The 19,512-nt window shown below is 33.8% G+C and overlaps 4 protein-coding genes across 4 annotated transcripts in view; 1 reads left to right on the top strand and 3 right to left on the bottom strand.

Moving 5' to 3' along the window:
- The window catches only part of LOC107041848 (peptidyl-prolyl cis-trans isomerase E), a 14,938-nt gene extending 12,568 nt beyond the window's left edge, over nucleotides 1-2,370 (bottom strand). The window contains exon 1 of the mRNA XM_015262623.2: nucleotides 1,769-2,370. Coding sequence (XP_015118109.1) covers nucleotides 1,769-1,799 — 31 coding nt within the window. The 5' untranslated portion in view covers nucleotides 1,800-2,370. The remainder of the gene's footprint in view (nucleotides 1-1,768) is intronic.
- LOC107041845 (3-sulfolactaldehyde dehydrogenase) overlaps nucleotides 1-6,190 on the top strand; it is an 11,307-nt gene extending 5,117 nt beyond the window's left edge. The window contains exons 2-3 of the mRNA XM_015262619.2: nucleotides 1,966-2,145; nucleotides 4,610-6,190. Coding sequence (XP_015118105.1) covers nucleotides 4,623-6,140 — 1,518 coding nt within the window. The 5' untranslated portion in view covers nucleotides 1,966-2,145; nucleotides 4,610-4,622 and the 3' untranslated portion in view covers nucleotides 6,141-6,190. The remainder of the gene's footprint in view (nucleotides 1-1,965; nucleotides 2,146-4,609) is intronic.
- A 931-nt stretch (nucleotides 6,191-7,121) lies between these two features.
- LOC107041847 (fatty acid hydroxylase domain-containing protein 2) lies at nucleotides 7,122-16,238 on the bottom strand. Its single transcript, XM_015262622.1, has 6 exons — nucleotides 16,072-16,238; nucleotides 15,584-15,701; nucleotides 11,797-11,900; nucleotides 11,390-11,717; nucleotides 9,264-9,536; nucleotides 7,122-7,864 (listed from the first exon to the last, which is right to left on the bottom strand). The coding sequence occupies exons 1-6, from the start codon at nucleotides 16,094-16,096 to the stop codon at nucleotides 7,705-7,707; spliced, it is 1,008 nt and encodes a 335-aa protein (XP_015118108.1). The 5' UTR covers nucleotides 16,097-16,238; the 3' UTR covers nucleotides 7,122-7,704.
- A 161-nt stretch (nucleotides 16,239-16,399) lies between these two features.
- Nucleotides 16,400-19,232, bottom strand: LOC107041844 (prefoldin subunit 6). The gene is made up of 4 exons (XM_015262617.1): nucleotides 18,702-19,232; nucleotides 18,497-18,564; nucleotides 18,148-18,343; nucleotides 16,400-16,701 (listed from the first exon to the last, which is right to left on the bottom strand). Exons 2-4 carry the CDS (start codon nucleotides 18,555-18,557, stop codon nucleotides 16,581-16,583), a joined length of 378 nt encoding a protein of 125 aa, XP_015118103.1. The 5' UTR covers nucleotides 18,558-18,564; nucleotides 18,702-19,232; the 3' UTR covers nucleotides 16,400-16,580.
- Between the last annotated feature and the right edge of the window lie 280 nt (nucleotides 19,233-19,512).

Genomic DNA, 19,512 nt, shown 5'->3' with positions numbered 1-19,512 from the left:
TTTTTTTTTTAATGGCATTGGCAGAAAATTTTTTAGGTGCATATAAAATTAGCTCATAATAAGCCGCAACGCTATTGTTTTCTGAACGGCATAAAAATGAAACCTTTTGGAATAATAACAAATTATCCGATAATGATTTTTCAATTATCCAATGTCAAAAAGGATTTTTTCATCACTTTCACAAATGTGGTCATTCCTACATTTTATGAAAAAGAAACATTGAATTTTTATGACCCTGAAGTTTGCTGAAAATCCTCTTTAACAGCGGATATCTCAGTGAAAAATCGAGGAATTAAAAAATTTCAAATTTTGTTTTTTTTTATGGGAAGAGATTTAGTGGTGATAGATGCCAATTATATAAAAATATAATTTCAAGGGTAAGTTTAATGAAATATTAACTTTTGAAAGCAATTGAAAGTGGATATCTAGCTTCGGAATTGATTAAAAAAAAAAAAAAAAATGTCACCCTTAGAATTTGCCCCAATCTAATGGTGATATTTTTCCTTTTTTCCCCCCTTNAAAAAAAAAAAATTGAACTTTTTAAATTCCTTGATTTTTCACTGAGATATCCGCTGATAAAGATCATTTTCAGCAAACTTCAGGGTCATGAATTTTTTTATTAAAAAAAAAAACATTTTTTGAGAAAAAAAAATTTTTTCAACAATTTTTCGAAACGTGAAAAATAGTTGCTAATGAGTTGTAAATTATCCCATGTCGAAAACCAAATTTTGTTAATTTTTTAACCATTTGTTCTGCTAACTTGCGGTAAGGTAGCATCAACGCCGTTTTTCAAAAACTGGGTTAGTTGAAAATTTTTTTGCATACGTAGAAAATTAGCTCCTAATTAGCTTTAAATAATCCGATATCGAAAGTTCAATTCTATTGATTTTTTAAATGATTATTCTGCTAACTTACAAAAAAGCTAGCAGAGACACGTTTTTTTCAAAAACGGTATTAGCAAAAAAATTTTTGAAGGCATATAAAATTAGCTCATAATAAGCTGCAAATTATCCAATATTGAAAATTCGATTCTGCTACTTTAGCCTGCTAGGTTAACATACGTTCCCTGACTTTTCCCTGACATTCCCAGACCAATCAAATTCTATAGCAATTCTATGATGTTTCTATAGGATTTCTATCGGAATTTTATTGAAAACTTCTATTTGTTTTTTGTACCGATTCTATTGAATATTCAATAAGAAAAAGTCAATATAGATTTCGAATTTCTGTTTGAGTTTTTTTCTTAGATTTTTAACTTCCCGATAGGGGAGTTATTGTTTCTATTAGAATTATTGGGCACAAATTTTCTAAGTTTTTTCCGCTGCATTTTGTTTTGTTTTGCAAAGCAAAACAAAATTGATGCCCAAGCATTCTCATAGAAAAAATCTCAAGAGAAAAATTCAAACAGAAATTTAAAATCCATTGACTTTTTCTTATCGAATATCTAATAGAATCAGCGCAAAAAAAAATAGAATTTTACAATAGAAATCCTATAGAAACCCCATAGAATTCCTATAGAATTCTAACAGAATTTTCTAGCGAATTCGCTAGGTTTTCTATTGAATTTTTTCATACGTGCCCTGTTAATATGAGCAATAGTTGAACTGTTTATGCAAAAAAATTCAATTGTTCCCTTGAATAACATTGTTTATTGCAACGTTTTAAACACTACTAAGTATCTTGAGAAATTTTCAAAAAAGAAAGACAATTATTGTAGGTTAAATTTGCAGGTTAGTTTTTGAAAAATTCACTCCGGTCGTTCACTTACCCACGTAAATAGTCCTCTTAGTATTATTCATATTCCATCAGATGAAAAACGTCAACAGAATTTTACTATACCGCAATATCGTTAAATTAAGATAATTCTGTTGATCAATTGATAACTGTTTGTTTACACTGAGACGCCGGTTTGTGCGTTCCCGACGTTGAACTGATGCACAAAATGATACTGAGTGTCTGTCTCAGTTGCACCAGTGGAAACATCCGACATGGTTTCACCCAAGGTTGATAATATACTATTCACCCATTGATCACCTACATAACCAACACAAAGTCCGGGGAGGGGAGTCACGTTGATTTAATCAGAGCCCGGTTGTCACGTCAAGATCATTCGACAACAAGTAGACTAAGTGAACGGACTTGAAGGTATGTAAAACTCAAATGTTCAAAAGTGGACATAGCGATTAACCCCTCTCACCTCCTAAACTATACATTCAACGTTTCTACATATTCCACTGAATAATTGCAATTTTTTTTCTGATTAAAAAAATTGACAAAAAATTATAATTTATTTATATTAACATGAATATTGCCTACTCCATGTAAAATATATTATCACCACATCAATCAATATTTAATTCACCCATTTTGCTTCCGAATGAAAGCATTGCAATTCTTCGATTTTCACATTTTCTAATTTTGATTGGAAATGATTTAGAATGGTCTGAAACGTAAAAATACTAAGTTTGGCGACCATGTTTGTATGTAAGCATGTCCACCGCCACCTTCCCGGGGTGATCGATTTTTAGAAAACTGAATAGGGGAAAGTGGGGTAAAATGGCCCCTTTTGATTTTTTCAAAAATGTTAACAGCCCATTCAATTTTAAATAAAATGATTTTTTCCCATATAAACTACACTTCTTCCCCTTTAGAATGAGCCTAGACTGATTTCAATTAATGAATTTGTCTCTGAGTTATGAGTATCACAAAAAAAATTCAAAAGAGGCCGTTTTAGCCTTCTCCATCCTTAATTAAGTGGCTAAAGTGATACCAAAAAATCTGAAATTTTGTCAGCCTATAGGTCTTAATGAGGACTAACTCTATGCAAAATTTCAGCCCGATCGATGTAATAGTTTTTGAGGAAAAGCAATTGATTTTTAACCAAAATATGTTTCGATGCCTTCTTTCTAAATCAATCAAAATATATACATCCGTTCATACAAAATTTTCGAAATATGCCCGTTTTCCGTTTTTTTTCATAAAAAACTTTGTAATCACTCTAGCTTGTGCAAAAATCGAGATATCAACTCGTTTTAGATTCCATTGAAAGTTTCTTTTTCAATAAATAACTCTCATTTCTCTTTAAATAAATTAACTGGTTGCCATTCAATGAATTTGAGACAACACAAATGTAAATTTTGTTATCTTATTTATAGGATAGAATAAATATTCTTCAAAAATTACCATAAATATCTGAGAAAATTGTATTCAAGTTTCGCTATTAGTACTGTGACAAACTTTTTCCGCGAAAATCTTCCTCAACACTTACAGTTAAACGTCTGAGCATGCAATCTCTGGAAAGTCTACTTTTCTAAGATTTAAAAAATAGCTGAACAGTTGCTATTATTGATGGGAATGAAGACTGTCATTCATAAATAATTGATGAATACTAACTGTTATAACTTCGAAATAAATTTCTCACATTTATAATGGAAGTATTCATATATTCACAATCTTCGCAAAAATCAATTCCACATTATTTATCTATAAGAAATGTTTGAAAATGTATGAATTATCTCAAATTTTTCTTATCCTCTTCAATTGGAAAGTCAATTTTCTCAGAAAATCTTTTAGATTCTCACGAGTGTGTAACTCTATGAGATTCCAGGGTATTAAAAAATAGACTTTTTTCAACTTTTACAAGAATGTTCAGTAGGTGTGGATCAATGGGGTATTGAACAATAATACTATTCAAATTTATTGTCAATTTTCAGCACTTCACTTTTAATGAAAACTTCACGTACAAAAAAATTCAATAGAAAACCTAGCGAATTCGCTAGAAAATTCTATTGGAAATTTATTGAAAAATTTATTTATTTTTTGCGCTGATTCTATTGGATATTCGATAAGAAAAAGTCAATATATTTCGAATTTCTTTTTGAAATTTTCTCGTGAGATTTGTTTTATAAGAATGCTTGGGCATCAATTTTCTAAATTTTTTCCACTCGGATTCTGTAATGCAAACCAAAATTCAGCGGAAATAACTTGGAAAATTTATGTCCAATAATTCTAATAGAAAAAATCTCAAGAGAAAAATTCGAACAGAAATTCAAAATATATTGACTTTTTTCCTATCAAATGTGCAATAGAATCAGCGCAAAAAAAACTAGAATTTTTCAATAAAATTCCAATAGAAATCCTATAGAAGCCTTCATAGAATTCCTATAGAATTTTCTAGCGAATTCGCTAGATTTTCTATTGAATTTTTTTATGCGGGAATTCTTGGTTGTTCTTGTGGGTGAGCTGTTAATGAATACGTGCACACTGAGAAAAAAATACTTTTGCCAAAGAATCATTTACTTGGGAGAAGAATTTATTTTTTTCGAAGCGTACTTTTCCAGGCCAGTCATTCCCAGGTGGCAAATGTCCATCTCTATATTGCAATTATGTTGACTTATGAGATGATTATTCTACATATGAACTTGAGAGCTTGAGAGCTCTAGATGATTACTGAATTTCCGAATGGATTCTATACCAATCTGGACATTTTATAATTTTCCATGATTTCCCGGTGAAACAGACATTTCAAATCGTATCAAATATGATGTTCTATACGTGATGTCTTCTTTTTCAAACACCAATCCACTCAATTCCCCTATTACTTTTTCAGTAAAAATTCGGCAATGTTATCATCATCTCGCCTCCTTCGCTTCCTTCGAAACCCCTCAAGAATAGACCGTTCAATGAGCCTCCTGAAGAATCAAGCCTACGTAAACGGAAAATGGGTGGGGTCGACCTCCTGCGAGACCTTCGCGGTCCACAACCCAGTGGACAACTCCACCATCACCCAAGTCCCCGACATGACAATCGAGGACACCGCCCTTGCCATAAGCTCCGCAAAAACTGCCTTCAACTCCTTCCGAACGACAACAGCCAAGGAACGAAGTGATCTCCTCCGTTGCTGGTACAACCTGATGGTCCAGAACTCGGAGGAACTCGCAGAGATCCTCACAAGGGAAAATGGGAAGAGTTTAGCTGAGTCTCGAGCCGAAATAAAATACGGAAACTCATTCGTCGAGTGGTTCTCCGAAGAGTCACGTCGCATAAACGGAGAGATTCTTCAAGCACCTGTGCGCAACCGAAAGCTGATGATTCTCAAGCAACCAATTGGTGTTGCAGCTTTAATCACCCCCTGGAACTTTCCCCACGCGATGATCACGAGGAAAGCTGGGGCTGCGATTGCTGCAGGCTGTACTTGTATCATAAAACCATCAGAGGACACCCCCCTGACAGCTCTAGCTCTAGCTAAACTTGCTGAAGACGCTGGCTTCCCTGCAGGAGTCATCAATGTGATCACTACGAGCCTGAAAAACTCAGCCCCTGTGGGAAAACTCCTCTGTGAATCTCCTGATGTTCGAGCTCTCTCCTTCACTGGATCAACTCCAGTGGGGAAGATTCTGTATGAACAATGTGCGGCAACAGTCAAGAGAATTAGTCTCGAATTAGGTGGAAATGCTCCTTTTATAATATTTGAAAAATCCAACGTGGATCTTGCTGTGACTGGAGCTATGGCCTGTAAATTCAGAAACACTGGACAGACTTGTGTCTCTGCAAACAGATTCTACGTTCATAGTAAAAAGTTTGATGAGTTTATTGATAAATTCATGGCGAGAATTGCTAATGACATTAAAATGGGAGATGGAAGTAGGGAAGGGGTCACTCATGGACCCCTCATTAAACCTAGTCAGGTGGAGACTGTTGAGAGGCTGGTAAATGATGCTGTGAAGAAGGGAGCAAAGTTGCATTGTGGGGGGAAACGACTGCATGACCTTGGCCCTTTGTTCTATGCTCCAACTGTTTTGACTGGTATTGATGACAGTATGGAGATCTGTGGGAAAGAGATCTTTGGTCCCGTTGCTGTGATCCATAGGTTTGAGGATGAGGAGGAAGTTCTGAAGATGGCGAATAGTGTTCCAGTGGGATTGGCTGGGTATTTCTTCTCAGATGATTTGTCGCAGATTTTCAGGGTTGCTGGAAAGCTGGAGGTCGGGATGATTGGGGTGAATGAGGGGCTTATTTCGTGTGCTGAGGCTGCGTTTGGGGGGGTTAAAGAGTCGGGTATTGGGAGAGAGGGGTCTTCACATGGGGTGGAAGATTTTCTTGATATCAAGTATCTGTGCATTGGGAATATACAGTACTGAGTGATTTTCATTAATTAATATTTATGTAATAAAGCGGTAAAACATAATAATTTAATATTCTTCTCACTGGGCAGACTTGTGTCTCCACAGACAGATTCTACGTTCATAGTAAAGAGTTTAATGAATTTATTGATAAATTCATGGCTAGAATTGCTACGGACATTAAAATGAGAAATGGAAGTAGGGAAGGGGTCAAACATGGACCCCTGATTAAACCTAGTCAGGTGGAGACTGTTGAGAGGCTGGTAAATGATGCTGTGAAGAAGGGAGCAAAGTTGCATTGTGGGGGGAAACGATTGGATCACCTTGGCCCGTTGTTCTATGCTCCAACTATTTTGACTGGTGTTAATGAGAGTATGGAGATCTGTGGGAAAGAGATCTTTGTTCCCGTTGCTGTGTTTCATAGGTTTGAGGACGAGGAAGAAGTTCTGAGGATGGCAAATAGTGTTCCAGTGGGATTGGCTGGGTATTTCTTCTCAGATAATTTGTCGCAGATTTTCAGGGTTGCTGGAAAGCTGCAGGTCGGGATGATTGGGCTGAATTGAGAGGCTTATTTCGTCTGCTGAGGTGCGTTTGCATTGGAAATATACAGGACTGAGTGATTTTCATTAATTAATATTTAAGTAATAAAGCGATAAAACATAATAATTTAATATTCTCTACTTTTTTATTCGTTATTATTTCCTTTCTTATGTGTATTCATATTCACATTTTCCGGTGTGATTTTTAGAAACAAATAATGAGTGAATTCAGAAGAAAATACTAAGATTTTTTTTGTAGCTCGTAAACTTATCTATAGAATAGGTTTCTTGACATTTTCCTGTGTGAGATGTGAGACATTGACTTATCATGTTTTATCGCTTCGTTATATTTTGAATTATGAGAATGAGATGTAATCTGAGATTTTCGACAATGTACAACTTTCAATGTGATAATCCTCAGTCTTCCAGTAGATTTAAGGTAATCAAAAAAATAATGATATCAACAGTCAATTGTTTATTGATTATAAACAAAATGAAATAAAAATTGACCGATGTAACATAATTGCTAGAGTTATTCAATACGATAAAAATATTGTAGAAAATTCATTATTATTTCTTACATTGGGCATTCTCATTTATCTTGACCTAATCTTTATCACACAGATAATTACAATTCAAGTACAATTAATTAATATAATATAAATTGATAAATTAATGCTGGATTAAATCAACCGTCGATGGAATAAAGCATTAGTTTAGTGATCGCAGTATAACAAATTCAATTGTAGACACATTATGGTTGAGATAAATTTACGTTGCTGCTGCTGCAAAATTGTCAAAAAATTTTGGCAGTATGTTAATTCAACAGGATAAATTTATCACAATAATTAGGTACAAAATAATTAGTATTCATTCAACAGGAAGAACTGGAAGTTGTTGAGGATTTGTAGTTTGCTGTCGCAAGGAAATGAAAAATTATAACAGGAATTGTTGAGGTGTACTGTACGCTTGCATTTATGGAAAATAACAATTTCGAGTAGCAGCAAAATACTTTTCATTTTACTTAAAGATTATTACTATATTTACTTCGATTTATATTTAATTTCATCTGGGAATGCTTCTCTCGCTGGGACCAGGCTGAGCATCATAACGTGACGAGCACAGGCACGAGAGTTACGGAATTGTGTGTCTGTTCCGTGAAGACGGTCTAGAACTCCGAGGACGCCGTAGCACTGATTAAATCTGGAAATCAATGGATGGATTAGCTCAATTCATTGCATTAATTCTTTATAGTTCGTTTTGCAACACATCTGAAAAATCCAATAGGAAATCCAATCGCAATTGGTACGGAATTTGTTGAATTCTTACCAATTTCTATTAAAGAGTTCAGTCTTTTCGTGATTTTTTTCAATAGAAAAATACTAAATGGTGAACATTAATAGATGTTAATCGATTTTGTGATATAAGCACTCATTAAGGGAAAAATTTTCAAAAAACATTCCCTAAAAGCGTAAAAGGGATACATTTTTAAGGCAATTCGAAAAGCATTGAATTTAAGAATATCCAAATACTTTGGCTGTTTCTTCTCCAGTGAAATGCTTTTCAAATTTTGTAATCGAACATCAGAGCTTTCATCTGAGCCCCATTTGATTTTAAGTTTCCGGCCATTTTACAATGATTTTATTATGTGAACTTTGCAGGTTTAAATTTGAATCTCGATATTGAACCGTTAGAAAACATTTTAAAAATATGAAAAAAAAAATTGGAAAGTTTGCTTTTAGAGGAAGATTGAGGAAAGAATTTAAAAATTGCAATTTTTTAAAATTAAGAGCATCTTTTATAAATGATTTATAAACAATCAATTTTTCACCATAAAAAGCATTTATTCGGAATCGTAACAAATTTATTTATATTCAGGATTTTATCAGAAATCGATTTGATACCTAAAAACATAAAGTTTCCGAAAGTTTAAACAATTTAAATTATTATTTATGAGCAACAAATGTTAAAAAATATATAAATTCTGTGCGAAATGTAATGTGAATGGTGCTGCATATTCACGATTTTTTTTTTAATTTTCGCATTCGTTAAAAAATTCTATTGGATTTCTATTGAACTTTCTGTTAGTTTTTGGACGATTCTGTTGAATCGTTCAATATAAAATGTTCAATAGAAAAAATGAATAGAATTCGATTTTGTTATATAACTTATTCTCTTGAGGTATTTTCTATAGAATTTCCTCGGCTCATATTTTACAAGTTTTTTTCATTTTATTTTTCTTTTTTTCCCATTAAGAAAATCAAATAAAAAAACTTAGAAAATTTGAGTCAAGAAAATTCTATAAAAAATATTTCATTAGAATAAGTTGTTTAGAAAAATCGAATTCTTTTGGCTTTTTCTATGGAATATTCTCTATAGAACATTTCAATAGAAATAGCCAAAAATTAATAGAAAGTTGAATAGAAATCCAATAGAATAGTCTGGCGAATTCTCTGGGTTTTTCTACTAAATTTTTTCATACGTGTAATAGCATGTTCCCCATGAATTAATTTAGAAAATTCCTCGAATTTTCGGAGAAACTTCAGAAAGAATTCGACCATTTCATAAAACTAAAGTTATTCATATAAATAATGCCACTTACTTCAAATGATGGAAGTCATGTGCCTCAGGTGAGGGGAAGAACGGTAAATGGTATCCGGAGTGAGCGTTCAGAGTTGACAGAATAGCCAGGGAGAACCATATCCAAGCAGTAGCCACGTGTGATCCAACAATGAACACCCCGAGGAACGGAGGTATGAGGTTCGACCCAATGTGCTCCAGGGGATGACAGTAGAGAGCTGTCACAGCTATAGGTGCCGTCCACTGGTGATGCTGCTTGTGAATATACTTGTACAGGTATCGACTGTGGAGTAATCTAAATAAAACAAAACAATGACTTATTTTTTTATGTCGAATCCATCGTGATTCGTGGGTTATCAATTTTAGCAGAAGTGAGTGATCCTGTCCCAAATTTCTCTACATATTTTTCCCTCTAATTATTAATTTTCAAGGTATTCGCATAATTTATGAAATCTTGGAATTGTTTTTCATCATTAAATCTCAAGGATGAATGACTGCGGTCATTATCGATTTTAAAATTGTTAAAAACACCTGTTAAAAACAGTGTTAAAAACACGTGAGGCATTCGTTTAATAACTTTCACCACCACTTCCTCATTGATAAAAAAATTTACCTAAACATTAAAGATCAAACCTTGAACTATGGATTTACATTCTTCGTTACTCTTCTTGAAATTTAATTTTCTTTGAGAAAAAATATCCAGTTGTTTCAGTTACTGCAAAAGTACTCTGACAGACAAAAAATGGGTTTTTATGATATTTATAGAGTATTCCGAGTCAACTCAACCAGGTCAAAACCTTCACCATCGCCAATAATGCTGACAGTTTTTTCTGAGCTGTAGGTGAACCGAGAAGACTCCTGAGTTGTTTTTTGGAGCATCGGCATAATAATGAGTGAAAAATATTTTATGCATTTGGATAGAAAATACGTAGAAATTTCTATATTTAATGAGAGAAAAATATCGAAAAACGATCCATTTTCACGGTAGTTACAGCTATTCAAAAAAAAACATCGAAGAACCATAACGTCATCACAGCGTGCATGTAGAAATCCCAAAAAGCATCATTAGCGAGGGTGAGAGTTTCGACCTAGTTAAGTTCACTTGGAATACGCCTTATATAATTTTATAAATGGAATTGCATTCTCTTTAATGATAAAGTAAAAATTTAAAAATTATTGGAGTCAAATTTCCGAAGTAATTATTACTTATGTAATATTTTCCGCTTTAAATACAATTACATTTATATTTTTTTAATCGAGATTCCTCATTTCCTCATTACTTCGTCAATCTGTAATCATATTCAAACATTTACCGATAACCGAGTAATCGTCAATTTCAATTGCAAACAGTATTATTGATAATGTAATCAGTAATCAGAATCATCAACAGATCGATCATTTTATCCATCATCAATATGATACTAAACTGTTCGCTTCCTAAATCAATTAGTAATGACGTTGAGAAATTACTCAATAATGGAAAAATGATAAATCATACTAGGGGGCTACGCCCGCTGCTCATTCCGCTCACCAACCCCCATATGACCCCGATGGTTCTTATTCTGAACCTCATGACGATTAATCTGACCCTCGTGACCCTTACTCCGACCCTCGAACCCTTATTCTGAATCTTCGTACCCCTTACTGTAACCCTCATGACTCTTATTCTGACCCTCACGATCCTTATTCTGATTCTTATTGTCCTTATGCTGAACCTTATCAACCTTATTTTGACCCTTAATATTGGAGTCTTAATTTCGGGTACTAAATTTTCACCACCAGAAGTCTTTGGATTTTTGTAATATAGAGACTAAAAATTGTTCCATTATTCCGTCAATTATCAATCCAAAAGAGAAATTTCTTAATTATTTTGGTGATCATCCATTTAATTCATCCATTTAACATCATTCAATTACTAAATCAATTGTTAATTCGAAGTTGTAATTTTCCAATTTGGAGTATGTATTTTTTCTCCATAAAAAAAAAACGATCAGAATAGCTGTTGGATTTTCCACAGAAACCGACAAAGAAATTGATATTATTCCCAATAGAATCGTCTAGCAAATGCACTAGAATTCCCTATTGGATTTTTTCACACGTGACATCATCTATCTTTCCGCAATATATAATCCAAGATTGTATCTTCACCTGTGGGAATAGTAGAACCCAATTTCTTCGAATAAAATATGCACAGCAATTTCAGCCAAGACCCAGTGGAACGTAGGAAGCTCACGGACTGGAGGATAGCCACGCCATTCCATGAGGAAGTGACTCAGGTATATAATTGGCAGACCAACAATAATTTGATTAAAAACGACTTGGATGATAACTTTTATCAATTCTTTGTTGTCCACTGGTTCATTTGTGCCTGGTTGAATTTTGTAACGTCTAAGTGCAGCCGGACGATTCGTTACATCCAAAAGTGTATAAATACCACCGAAGAGCCAGTAGACAACGAATGTCAGTACCAATGACCCTAGAAGGACGATAAACAAATTTCATAGGATGATAAAACTTTTTTTATAATTTGTTTTCGTTTCATAACTTGATTTTACCATAAACGTAAAGCGTAATAGGGTCATCTCCAATAGTGTCTAGTATTTTATCCCATTGTGCTTGCCAAAAATCAGCGGAAGATCCCCAAAATCTCTGTAAATGCCTGGAAATTTTGTTTAAAATTAATTAATCACCATAAGAAAATTGCAAATAATCCATCGTGACTATTTTACAAATATTTTTGACAGTGTTGCTGTGAAGGAATCTCTTGTCGATAAAATATATATCCTTATGAAGTCCTTCAAAGCCCCCACCTACTACAGATATCCGTGGAATAATTGCGAGACCGATTTTTATTGAATTAATGTCTTGTTATCCATCCTTTTCTTGCTGAATGAATAGTGATGACAACTCTAATGCATACTAAATCAACAAATTACAAAAATGCGGTGAATGGTATCTCCACCGTGCAAAAATCATTGAAGGCATTGAAGGATTTGGCTGTCTGTTTACATCTTCCATTGACAGCTCAGAATGGATTCTGGATGAATTTTCATTAATTAATTTTTATTTTATATTCTTCGAATTCTTTTATAGTAAAAAATGCACCCGAAGAGGAATGCCTTGAGCATTCGAAATGTCGTGCAATTTGATTAATGGTTATTGTCAATTTTTGTTGCTGTAGGTCTGAACATGGCCCAAAGGAATTTTATTAACTTCATGGGAATCATTGAAGGCATACTTTGCAAAAAATTCAAAACAATGATTCTGGTTCTAAAGGAATTTATAAAAATAATCCACACGTGAATCTGCTCTTCATTATCTTGAGACTTCATTACCAATCGATTGAATTAAGACTGATTCTTTATGCCCGAGAAAATGGTATGAACACCTCAATTTTTAAGTAATGATGATTGATTCTCCTCTGAATCAATCATGATGACGATTAATTGGCAGAATCATTAAAAATCATTTTTAAAATAAATGTGGTCGTCCACATGAAAAGGGCCCACTTTCACGGTATTGGAGTTATGTATGTTCCGATAATCTTGATCAGATTTCTCACATTTTGAGCCCAAAATCAACCCGATAGAATGAAAACTGACGTCAGTATAGACGATGAAAAAAACAATTTTACATTGGTTTAAATGGGAGATGTGGAGAGAAAAACGTGAATATCTCAGAAACTAGATGCGACAAAGTGGGCCCTTTTCATGTGGACGTACACAAATTTTTCGGACAATACCGAAATTGATACCGTAGATTGCGTGTCATTTATCTCTGTAACAAAACCGATACTAGGAGCAATGACGGACGACAAAGGTTAATAGAAAAATCTAGCGAATTCGGTAGACAATTCTATTCGATTTCTATTAAACTTTCTATTGATTTTTGGCCGATTCTATTGAAATGATCAATAGAAAATATTCTATAGAAAAAGTCAATAAAATTCAATTTTTCTGTAAAACTTATTCTATTGAGATGTTTTTTATAGAATTTTCTCGGCGCAAATTTTCTAAGGTGTTTTGTTGGGCTTTCTTGATGAAAAGAAAAGAAAACAGAATGAAAAAAACTTGGAAAATTTGAGCCGAGGAAACTATAGAAAATATCTCAACACAATAAGTTGTATTGAAAAATCGAATTCGCTAGGTTTTTCTATTATAGTATATTAGACCACAAGGGCATGAATTTAGTTTTCGACGAATGTGAAGTTTCCAGGCCGAGCCGAAGGCGAGGTCTGTACTCACATTTGTTGAAAACGAAATTTATGCCCGAGTGGTCTATACTATATTATGTTACATCGTGCGATAGTGGAGCGTATACGCAGCGTGCTTTAAACTTTACGCAGCGTGCGTTAAACTTTAAGCTTCGCGCAGCGTGCTTTAAACTTTACTTATCGTACGGTGTCATAAAATTTTTTTGAGCGTGAACATCAGGGTACTTTTTTGCTATTCCCACCTTCAAAAGATATTCGCAAAATGATCACAGAACCGGTTTTATCAGACTAATCTTTTTTTCTCTATTTCTTCCATACTGAATGAATCATCCTGTCAATTAATAGCAACTGCTTGTCGAAATCAACAAATTGCAAGGAAGCGGCGAGTGGTGTGACTACCGTGGCAAAATCGTTTGAAGGTATTTCAAGGAGATTTTTCGAATACAGGAAAGATTTTCCCTATTCGCGAAATATTAGCAAAAATAATGCACATGTAATTTTGCGTGTATTCATCTTAAGGATATCCAAATATCTTTTATAGTTTAGTACAGACCACGCTATAGATTCAACGATTTTCAATCATCAAATTTGTCAATTAAATTGCATGAGGAAAATTTGAAAAACATCACGAATATTCAGCGTCATTAAAAGCATATTTTGCACAGAATTATTTTTTAAACATTCGTTGTTTATAAATAAATAGTTAACATGGTTTAAACTTTCGGAAATATCATTTTCTTAGACAGGAAATCGATTTCTGGTAAAATTCTGAATATGAATAAATTTGTTACCATTCCGAACAAATGATTTTTATGGTGGAAAGTTGATTGTTTATAAATTATTTATAAAAAATGCTCGTAATTTTCAAAAAGTGCAATTATTCAATTATTTCACCCATCTTCCCCCAAAAGTGAACTTTCTACTTTTTTTCAGATTTTTAAAATCTTTTCTAACGGTTCAATATAGAGAGTCAAAATCAGACCTGCTAAGTTTAAAAAAGGAAATAATTGTAAATGTCCAGAAACTTACGGTCAAATGGGGCTCGAATGAAAGCTCTGATGTTCGACTACAAAAGTGTAAAACCATTTCATTGGAGAAAAAATAGCCAAAGTACTTGGATATCCTTAACACTCCACTACACTGAACAAAACGTACAAGTTCTCAAACAAGTCTTGTCTGGGCCAACAAAATCGTTAGTTGAAAATTACCAGAAAAATAATTGTTTGGTTCGAATTTGAAAGTCTCAGATATGAACATATGCTATGCTTTCAACAACAACGAAATATTAGGCTCAAGAGCCGGATCATTCATACAAGACAGTGTCTTTTCAGGCTAAAAATATCTTTTATAAAGGGAAGTTTATCAAGAAATATTTTGTCCCTAAATTACAAGATTGCTGTCATATCGTTATTATTATTTCATTTAAGAATCCATTTTTTATCTGTGATTATTGATTAGCCGAAGCAACACACTACTATCCCTCGGTTAATATAAAATGAGCATTTGTCGGGAGCAAAATACGTATGGGAGCATCGAATAACGAAGAAATAGTGCTAGAACATTTGATGACATTTCTCGTTTGCACAGCAGTAAATTTTTTTTGAAAAGACTAAATCTATTTTGGCTATAAACATTTTTAATCTCGACGCACGCTTCGCATGTTTGGCACAAAAAAATCCTTTTTTGATAGTTGTTAAAAAACGATTTTTTTTGCCACAAGTAAGACTTGTTTGCAAACTCTGCTGCTTTGCTCTCAGTCTATGAAAAATAAAAGTTCTTCGCGGCTCCTTTCGTGCGTCACAAGGGAATGAATGATAAAAAGTAGCACATTCTATCACTACCATGTGCAAATCATTAGAAGTTATTCTTCGTGGGAAATTTATCGTATAATAATCCGCATATCATTTCGTTGCGACTCCTCATAGTCCTTCACTGCAGAATAATTGAATTATTTCGGTAATAACTCGTCCTAGGAGCAATCATCATCTGAGAAAATTTCCAACAAAAAATTTCTCCTGATAAAACTCCTTCCCTCTTCAAAAAATCATAATAAACTCTAATTGTCTGCCCCTTCCCTGCTGAATAAATCATCATGACAATTGATACCAATTCAATACCTAAACACTTACCAAGTCAAAGAATTACAAAAAGCAGCGAATCCTATGACCACAGTTCCAATGACGAACAAAACACTTCGCAAACTGGACAACAAAGTGGGTTGAGCCTGCCCCTTTGTCCCAGGTCCCTCTGGAATTTTCAATGGGACATCAAACGATCCCGATTTTTCACGCAAATAATTCATCATGAAATATAAAAAAAAAATCTACATAAACTCCAACTAAGTATTAAAATAAAAAATAGAAAGTAAACTGCACCTCTCCTTCAAAACCTCTTATGACAGCGACGTATACGAAAGAAAAAAAAAACAATGATAAGACTAACGAAGTAGATAACAATGTTTGCCAAGGAATTGTTTGATAAGAATAATTTGAACATCACTGACAGTTATTCAAAACTATTGACATGCAATTGTCAATAAAAATAAATGAAAAAACCTCGACTATTATCACTTTTTATCACTCATTATCATCAATAAAAATAAATGAAATGCACTTACCTTTACATTGTATCTGGACATCCATTTTTGTTGAATGATAATTGGGTTCAATTTGTTGATAGTTATAAAGGTGTTGACATTGACTCGAGAACAACGTCTAGTCGATAGACGGAAAACGATGTGAGAATTGCAAATATGCGCCGTAGCTCTCAACAAGAGCACTGAGAGGCCACTGTGAACCTAGCGTTATATACCAGTTTTGTTTGTTGTGTCGTCATCAATGCCGTTACTTTACCACTAACATATATATAATTAGAAAATGACGGTCATAAAATTGGTGGTAAGAATGATTCAAGACAAAATATTAAAGATTTATTGAAAAACGTCATTGACTGCTCAATAAATTTATTATTAAAGGCTTTTTTACTGTTAGACTCTTTTGTAATGCAGAAATAATCTTTATTTCATTCTTATTTTACTTCAGGTTATAATTTAATGCTCTAGATATTTCTGTTTTTCATTTTTTCTGAGTGAGGGGGGGGGGCTTAGCGAATAAAATAAGGTTTTCTTTAGGCTTTCAGGGCAGATTTCTGGCGGGCCTGCTGGAACATCTGTTGAAGTTTGTCGAGAGTCTCACGATGTTTCTCTTGCTTTGAGTCGAGATCTGCTATCAATGCCTCTGTTCGTTTCCTGGAATGCAAAATGATAGGAATATTGTGATGAGAAAAAAAGGACTGATTTTAGGAGATAATTTCGGGAGAAATTTCTAAGAGGTCTTTAAATGAATTCTTGTATTACCACTTATTACTGCGATGACTCATGCAATTAATCAAAAGTGACTTGGTGAATAGTTAATAAATAATTTCTGAGCTATTTTGAAAATATTCTAGGAATGATTGGCTTCAGAGAATTCCACGAAAGACTTTTTGTTGGCTATAAAAATTCTACACAAAAGATCTGATGATTGTCTCTGACACCGCTTATTGCGGAGATTATTCCATGAATGAATACACTGCGAGAAAAATCGCAGTTCTCAAACTAAAAAAAAATTAAATTAAAAATAGTTTCTTCTATAAATTCACGAGCATGGTAAGGCAGTTAAATTTCATGCATTACCAGCTCTTGGTGTTACCCAGGATCCATGACGAGGACGTGACTGGCATAGGATCCCAAGAAGACCCCAATATATTTTCCTGTGGTGACTTTGACATGTGATATTATTCCGTCGCCTCAGCCTAATATTTCATTGTTGTTAAGAGCACAGCAATTATTCATATTTGCGACTTTCAAATTCGAACCAAACAATTTTTTTATTTATAATTTTCAACTAACGATTTTGTTGGCCCGAACAAGGCTTGTTTGAGAACTTGTTCGTTTTCCTCTCAGAGTAGTGAAATTACAAAACGAATCGAAGGATGGTATTTTGATGATTTCGGAAATATTTTCGGGGTGAGTGGGTCTACATAGAATGTTTGTGGATATTTTTTCGAGGATATTTCACGCTTAACAAAAAAGATCTTTTGACATTTTCTCCTGAATCCACTCATTCCTAACTTACACTATTCAAAATTTTTTACTGAAATTTTCGTTAAGAGTCTTGGAAGTTTCTAAGAAGTAACATTTCTATTGAAATTTCAAGGGATTTTGTCATTGAAAATTCATAATTTCATAGAAAAATCCGTGCAAACTGTAAATTTCAATTCACTTATTCTGGGAAAATTAATGAAAAATCAGGAAAATTCAGAGAAATCTCTCCTTGAATTCCAGATTTCTCTGAATTTTCAGGGCTCTCCTTCAAAAATTCCTGGAATTCCAAGAATTTTAAAGGAATTATCTGAAAATTCAAGGGAATTTGGTAGTTAATATTCATTTTCACTTGAAAATTCATGTAAATTGTTAAATTTCGTCTTCCTACCGCTAAAAAATGGGACTTTACTTGAATTTTCAGAGGAATTTGAAATTCAATTGACGTTTTTTCACCTTAACGCCAATTGAAGGTAATTTTCCGGAAAATTCAGCCAAATTTTGTTGATAGTGTATATACAGAATAATTCGTCTGTTACTACTGAACTCAAAGCGAATACGAATTCTTGAGAAAAAAAATTGTAGTCCAATCGATTAATGCTTTGTGCTTACAATTCATTTGTTATGAATTCAATTCGCTTATTGACATTCTGCCTAGCCTCTTCCAAGTCCTGTTTGATAAGAACTGGTCCAATCAATTTGAAAACTTCATTGCCAGATTTGAGGAGACTAAGTTCCTCTTTCACTGTGGAATTTTCGTTTAATTGACCATCGAGTTGTTGTCGACTAATCAGCGCTTTGTGGTATTCTGGAACAGTAATAAAGATATTAGAACGTACTCTCCCCTTTGAAAAATTGGATTTCACTGGAGAAGAAGATTTTGGAGCATGTTCATCATGCAACAACAATCACCGAATATATATCCAAGGAAATAATCACATAAATAATTTTTGAAAATCACCTCTCTGCAATTGTTTGTAAGCATCAACCTCAGACTGCATTTTCTTTTGGAATTCCTCCATTTCTCTCCTCAAAAATAACCAAAAAAAGGTAATTAAATTAGTCAATATTTCAAGGTATCTGATAATGATGAAAACAATGTTGAGCATTTTACTCCTAATAAATTCATAATTTTCGTCGAGCTGAAAGTAAAATAATAAACTTACTTGAGCGCTTTTTCACAACTTGGAGTGTCAAATTTGTTTACGAAATAAATAAATTATATGAATGCGTTCACAGGCAACGAGAATGTATGAACATCAACCAACACAATGACCATAAATGTCGAAGTAAAGAAAGAATTTGAGAAAGTTCCTAGGAACTATTTTTATCTCTCTTGCACTCGTGGCGCTCGTCTGTATGTCCTATGTCGATGTTACTAGGACCACAGTGGCGCCTTTTGAAATATTGAGCGCCAAACTTGAAGAGTGGATACGTTAGCCGCTAAACCTCTAATTAGGACTCCATCGAAGTTGACTCGTTCGTGACGAAATAATTGGGTTGAAGGTTTATTTTTCAAATAAATCCATTAGACCAGTGCTTAGGAGAGCACATTAACACTTTATCTATTAAACTTGTTGGACTCGAAAAACTTTAAACTGTGAACTACACACTCAATAAACTTATGAAAACTCTAAGTAAACTTTAATGAAAACTAATTGAAGAGAGAAGCTCAAAAAGTTGTTGGAACAACAGCCACGATGGGACTGGATGGGACTAACTAAAACTTAAACTTAACTTTTAGGGTTGGGTTCAACAACCCCCACTAGCCCACAAGTTGCGCACGCAAACCTGGCCCAGGGGAAAGCGAAAAGTGAAACCCAAGGGAAAATGGGAGAAAAGGGGAGCGTGTGATGTCGCAACTTTTCCCCTCAGAGGGTTTTAGGCCCTCTTAGCGATACAATAAACAAAAGAGAGCTCACACGTATCGAACACATGCTACACCGGAACTTTCGAAATAAACAACTGAAATTTTAC

The sequence above is a fragment of the Diachasma alloeum genome, unplaced genomic scaffold, assembly GCF_001412515.2.
Source record: "Diachasma alloeum isolate Michigan unplaced genomic scaffold, Dall2.0 Dall_scaffold_00381, whole genome shotgun sequence".
Lineage (NCBI taxonomy): Eukaryota > Metazoa > Arthropoda > Insecta > Hymenoptera > Braconidae > Diachasma > Diachasma alloeum.
The sequence above is the reverse complement of the archived record's forward strand: the minus strand, read 5'-3'. Positions and strand labels throughout refer to the sequence as shown.

Excerpts from the sequence above, each read along its gene's own strand:
- LOC107041847 (XM_015262622.1), bottom strand. The coding sequence starts at position 16,096 with ATGGATGTCCAGATACAATGTAAAG. Across the intron at positions 9,537-11,389 it reads GGGTTCTACTATTCCCACAG|ATTACTCCACAGTCGATACC; the intron begins GTGAAGATACAA and ends TGTTTTATTTAG. Across the intron at positions 7,865-9,263 it reads CATGACTTCCATCATTTGAA|ATTTAATCAGTGCTACGGCG; the intron begins GTAAGTGGCATT and ends ATTGATTTCCAG.
- LOC107041844 (XM_015262617.1), bottom strand. The coding sequence starts at position 18,557 with ATGGAGGAATTCCAAAAGAAAATGCAGTCTGAGGTTGATGCTTACAAA. Across the intron at positions 18,344-18,496 it reads TTACAAACAATTGCAGAGAG|AATACCACAAAGCGCTGATT; the intron begins GTGATTTTCAAA and ends TTACTGTTCCAG. Across the intron at positions 16,702-18,147 it reads GAATTCATAACAAATGAATT|GAAACGAACAGAGGCATTGA; the intron begins GTAAGCACAAAG and ends TTTGCATTCCAG.